The sequence below is a fragment of the Stegostoma tigrinum genome, chromosome 14 (genome assembly GCF_030684315.1).
Source record: "Stegostoma tigrinum isolate sSteTig4 chromosome 14, sSteTig4.hap1, whole genome shotgun sequence".
Classification (NCBI taxonomy): domain Eukaryota; kingdom Metazoa; phylum Chordata; class Chondrichthyes; order Orectolobiformes; family Stegostomatidae; genus Stegostoma; species Stegostoma tigrinum.
In genome coordinates, this window is record NC_081367.1 from 50,488,755 (window position 1) to 50,494,754 (window position 6,000).

At 48.0% G+C, this 6,000-nt stretch overlaps 1 protein-coding gene across 4 annotated transcripts in view; it reads right to left on the bottom strand.

Moving 5' to 3' along the window:
• Positions 1-4,656, bottom strand: part of LOC125457466 (transferrin receptor protein 1-like) — a 45,649-nt gene extending 40,993 nt beyond the window's left edge. The window contains exon 1 of one of the 4 annotated variants that reach the window (XM_048541664.2): positions 4,426-4,656. Coding sequence is in view for 1 of the 4 variants with exons in the window: in XM_048541662.2 (XP_048397619.1) it covers positions 2,203-2,247 (45 nt within the window). In the remaining 3 variants the exon portion in view is untranslated. Of the gene's footprint in view, positions 1-2,202; positions 2,263-3,191; positions 3,427-3,446; positions 3,471-4,425 lie in introns of those variants that run through there. The other 3 variants (XM_048541666.2, XM_048541665.2, XM_048541662.2) reach the window with 3 other exon arrangements.
• Positions 4,657-6,000: the final 1,344 nt, after the last annotated feature.

Consider the following 6,000-nt stretch of genomic DNA (forward strand, 5'->3'; position numbering starts at 1 on the left):
GTCACAGCAAGTCACTTGGGATCATTTCATATTCTCACCATGCTTTTCTTCTACATAATGTAGTGTAGTGTAGTGTACAAAAAAAAGCTGTAAAGTTGAAGGCTCATTGTGACTAAATTACTAATTCCACAATGCTTCAATTGGCAAAAGGTTGAAAACACAATAAGGAAATAAGCGTATAAACCGGTTAGCAATTGTTATATCATTTATTAACGTCATTTTCTCTGATAAGTTACTTGACCTTCAACTGGCATAGAAAAAGCCAGTATCATTGAGCAGAATTATTAAAACAGAGCTCAGAGCAGATAGTGTCAGAAATTGTACAGAAGTTTAGAAGACAGCAATAAGAACTAAACGTTAGTCAATACTAAAATTAAGTTTTCATCTTTTGTTGTTGCATGGTATGCAAATTTTGGAATGGTTTCATCCCCATTATGAGAACTTCTACTTAGCTATCAAATAATCTTGTTCACAACATCGATATTGTATTTCCTTAGTGTTCTGACTGCCCTTGGATTCAAGCCAAGTAAAATGAAACAGCTGATCTTGCGTTAACAAAGCTGCTAGAATATTTTCATCACTGGTATTCCAATAATGTGGCAACAAAATTATACCACACATTAAAAGGCAATGAACTTAAGATCTCAAAAAGGAACACAATGAAAATCGCTGAGGTCAACAGCACTGAAAAAGGCCATAAACCTTTTACCCCTTACCTTAGATCCAAGTCACTGAATTTTTCAAAGAGAAAAGTTCCTTCCAGTCTACTATATGACACTTAAGTAAAATATACATCTCAATCGCGTTTCCACAAGTCTCCTCTGCTCTAAGGAAAACAACCCCAGTCTAATCTTTCTTCATAACCAGGATTCTCCAGTCCAGACAACACTTCACCTTCTGCAATGCAATCACATCCCTCCTAAGAGATTAGCAGAATGTTAATATGCATACTAGGACAAAATTACTTGGCAGTGGTGAAAGAATCCAGTGTACTTAAAAGACAATTAGACAAACGTTTGACATTGAACATAGAATCACTAGTGTGGAGGCAGGCCGTTCGACCTATCGGGTCTGCACCAACCCTTTGAACAGCACCCCCTCCACCAGCCATGCATTTCCCTAGGCTACACATCCGTGGAAACTACAGGCAATTTAGCTTGGCCAATCGCCGTTCCCTGCACATCTTGGATTGTGGGAAGAAACCAAACCCAGAGATTGAGTAACTGTGCAAACTCCACAAAGGTGAAATCAAACTAGGGTCTCTGGCACTGTGAGGCAGCAGTGCTAGCCACCGAGCCACCATGCCACCCATTTTTAAGAGGGAAAACAATAACAGAACTGCATGTTTGGATAAACTCAACCCCAGTACAAATTCTCAAAGTTTGCAACAAGCATCCTGTTTGTAATGTCTGAGCACATTAGACATATACAAGAAGGTACACATTGAGGTAGGAGTATTGAGTCTGTAAGAAAACTGCATTAGTTCAAATTGTCCTTTATAATAGGAAGTTCATATAAAGAATAGTAAGTGTTCAAAATTAAGTTCAGCAGCTGGACAACAAATCAAGTATTTCAGAAAAGATCTAAGTCAAAATCTACACAACAGGAAAATGTTAATGAATACGGGGCTAATATCTAGACATTGATTGACATGAGCCTATAGAAAGCCCCAAACCTAAAGAGAAAAAGTCTGATTTGACGATATCATTTGGCAGTTAGAACACAATTATTAACATTAGAAATAACCAATCAACCTGATGTCCAGTCGGCACTAACAATGTTCTTCATAATCAGAGGTTTTCCAATTGAGATTTTACAGCAGAGGGAGAACTCCTTTCTGGAAGCATTTAACAATCAATCCATTGATAAATGGGTAACAAATTCCATCTTTCTATTCGGAAGGAAATTGAAATATTTCTCAAATATTTGATTAATTGACAATAATGATAAACTGTTTAATTTTAGTGCCGACAGTAAGCTCTCCTCACGGAGCAGCCCTGACTTTAACCCGCCCGCCGCACGATCTGGCGCTGATGTAAATTAGAAGACAAGGTCTGAAAAGAGTGTCGAGACTCTCGAAGAACTGAGACCAGCTCTGGAAGCCCACGCCTACACTCCGTTTTCCAGACTAAGACGCTTTAAGCATATTAAGCTTTATGATTATAGCTTTTAGCTTTAAAAGGAAAATTTACGAAAACCCACGTTTTCATAAATGCACAAGCTCACGTGGTTCATAAAGTCCTCCATTTTAGTAATTCCATACAAGTCGATAAAATGCCGAGAATTCTATTGATAATATTCGCATTTACCGGACACCACCCGTTATAAATTCAATTTTGGGACAGTGAATCGCTGCTCCCACCGCCCCCGACCCACCGCGCATAGACTAAGATCAGAAATGTGGGTAAATAATTCACGTGACGCGGAAAACAGACTGAATAGTAGATAGTGAATCGTTAAAAGACGAGAAGAGCAATGAACTTAGTAAACCTTAAAGCAGAAGACAAGTTCATAAACGACAAATAAAAATCATGAGTTGCATAAACAAATACAGACTGTCAATTGCAAAGCCATTGATACATCTGTACGTAACACTGACTAGACTGCAAATAGGCTGTTGCTAACGTCTGAACTTACAGAGGAAGAATGGCAAAGCGACAGACGGTATACAAAGGAAATTCATTACATCTACAGAATTAATTTGAACAATGATTCACCCCAGGAAATATGGTCAATTTTACTGACCTAAAGAATGTTGCTGACATTCAACACGGTGAAAGGTAAAGAGAAGGCGGGGGGGGGGGAATACTTGCCTAGGTTTTCTGCTTACTGAATAACCAAACCTAGGCCTCACCATAAGAGCCAGCGGACTGCTTTAAAATGAACTCCTAAACAGTGTTTGTATCAGAATCACAACTCCTTCCCTCCGCGATTTTGCTCTCGATACACTTATGAACTGTAAATTGCGGCAGTTCTTCCCCCCCCCCACACCCAGTTGTTCAATAATGGCTGAGTGTTTTCAGCATTTTCTTATTTTGATCCCATTTCCAACGTGCTTGGCACCGGAAGACTCAGACTTTCGTCTTGATCGGAAAGATCCAGAGCAATTTATGAACGATCGACATTTTAACATACGAACTATTAAAAAAGATTCTCAAATAAAAATGCTCTAATGAAAACATCTCATTTACTTCTTTGATCACGACGTAATGGCTGCGCTCCCGAGAAAGAAAAACCCGCAGGTTCAAACCCTGCTCGTGAAATTTGTTTTTTCAAAAAACTACTTGAAGAGTAAGAAACACTGGCCCCTGTATACTTCTCAGACACACCACAAACCACGTTATTTAATTAGCTATGGCACAGTTGATTGCGGAAGTTCACCGCCTGCATATTAGCTGCTACACTTCTAAAATGTGCTCAAGACATCACGTCGTTCTGAAATTCACCTATGCCTTCTTTGCATATTACTCAAATGTTCTTCTAGAGTCAGACAGCACGGAAACAGCCAATCCATTCCGAACATAATGCCAGGCTAAACTACTCCCACCTACCTGCACCTGACCAATAATCTACTCCCAAACTTTTCCTATTCCTGCATTTATCCAAATGAAGGAAGAGCCAGGTAGACTCGATAGGTTTAGCTCGCTCTCCACCCATGAATGCTGCCTGACCTGATGCGCGGGTCAGTATTTTTGTATTCAGTCATCTTTGCATTATTAAAGCTGCATCAAAAGTGCGTTGAATATTTCAACACAAAAAACCTAATTATAAAATTCAAACGAGGACAGAAAATCCAGGATCGCAAACATTGCCTTAGTAAAATGATGGAAGACGGTGGACAATAAAGGCAGAATTCTTTGTGCAAGTTTGATGCACATGTCCCTTCGAGTAAAACAATAACCATGTACTCCTGAAATTTACTTCCCACCCCCGCAACTGGGCGTAAATATACCAGAAAGTTTGCAATTCAAAAAGAAAGTACGTTCCAGTTAATAGTTAAATCCGTCCCAATTTCTGAAGAACTGGTTTAACCGAATTTCCTACCACCCACACACAGTTGTAACCCAACATGGCGTGTAATAAAAAGTTGCCCACGTTTGTTCAAGAAAGCAAAACCCCAGAATCATATCTTCACGTTAACTTATCCGATTCAAGGGGCTGTAAAAATTAGGGAGTCTAGGCATCAGAGTTAGGGAATGGACTCTAAGTGGCTGCATTACCGTCTCCAATGTGACCGTTAGTCCTGTTGACCTTCCCGCTACAGCGAAACCCCATGTGCTTCAGGGGACAGGGCGAACCCAGAAATGTGATGGGACCCTCTGCCTGACGGTTTCAAACTGTTGACGGGGTAAAACCCACCCGCCCAAAACCCGGGCTGAGCTACCATTCCCTGCCCTCAATCCGTACCGGCCCCCACCTCCTTACCTTGCCCGCTCCGCCGATCTTTCCGAATGGGGATGAACAAGCACGGCAGCGGCAGCGGGCCCACTACACCACTTCCGGGGAAAACCGGAAAACTCGTCGGACAGTCGGAACTGAGGTAACGAGCTGTAGGTGTGAAGAATTTCTGAAGAAGGGTCCAGACCCGAAACGTCAGTCTTCCTGCTCGGTCTGCTGTGTTTATCCAGCTCTACACCGTGTTATCTCGGAAACTATCAGCACCAGTTCTTGCTAGATACAAAGTGTGAAGCTGGATGAACACAGCAGGCCCAGCAGCATCTCAGGAGCACAAAAGCTGACGTTTCGGGCCTAGAACCTTCATCAGAAAAGGGGGATGGGGAGAGGGAACTGGAATAAATAGGGAGAGAGGGGGAGGCGGACCGAAGATGGAGAGTAAAGAAGATAGGTGGGGAGGGTGTAGGTGGGAGAGAGATTCCCTGAGGTTGTTCGGGAGGGAGGAGGGCAACTTCTTTAGGTTCTCGCTCACGGGTATGAGGACTGGGTTCCAAGTTCATCGCCTCCCTTCCGCTTCTTCACCACCGCCCCCACTTCCCCAACTTCCCCCGCCCCAACTTCCCCCACCCCCGGCTCCCCCCCCCCCCCACCCCCGGCTCCCCCCCCCCCACCCCCGGCTCTCCCCCCCCCCACCCCCGGCTCTCCCCCCCACCCCCGGCTCCCCCCCCACCCCACCCCGGCTCTCCCCCCCCCCCCCCCGAAACCCGGCTCACCCCCCCCCCCAACCCCGGCTCTTCCCCCCCCCCCCCCAACCCCGGCTCTCTCTCTCCCCCCCCCCCCCAACCCCGGCTCTCTCCCCCCCCCCCCAACCCCGGCTCTCTCTCCCCCCCCCCCCCCAACCCCGGCTCTCTCTCTCTCTCTCTCTTCCCCCCCCCCAACCCCGGCTCTCTCTCCCCCCCCCACCCGCTCCCCACCCCGGCTCTCTCTCTCCCCCCCCCCCCCCAACCCCGGCTCTCTCTTCCCCCCCCCCCCCAACCCCGGCTCTCTCTCTCTCCCCCCCCCCCCCCCAACCCCGGCTCTCTCTTTCCCCCCCCCCCCAACCCCGGCTCTCTTCCCCCCCCCCCCCAACCCCGGCTCTCTCTCCCCCCCCCCCAACCCCGGCTCTCTCTCTCCCCCCCCGCCTCCCCCCCAACCCGCTCTCTCTCTCCCCCCCCCCAACCCCGGCTCTCTCTCTCTCTTCCCCCCCCCCCCCCCAACCCCGGCTCTCTCTCCCCCCCCCCCCCCAACCCCGGCTCTCTCTCTCCCCCCCCCCAACCCCGGCTCTCTCTCTCTCCCGCCCCCCCCCCCAACCCCGGCTCTCTCTTCCCCCCCCCCCCCCCCCAACCCCGGCCTCTCTCCACCCCCCCCCCCCAACCCGGCTCTCTCTTCCCCCCCCCAACCCCGGCTCTCTCTCTCCCCCCCCAACCCCGGCTCTCTCTCCCCCCCCCAACCCCGGCTCTCTCTCCCCCCCCCCCCCCCCCCCCAACCCCGGCTCTCTCTCCCCCCCCCCCCCCCCCAACCCCGGCTCTCTCTCTCCCCCCCCCAACCCCGGCTCTCTCTCTCTCC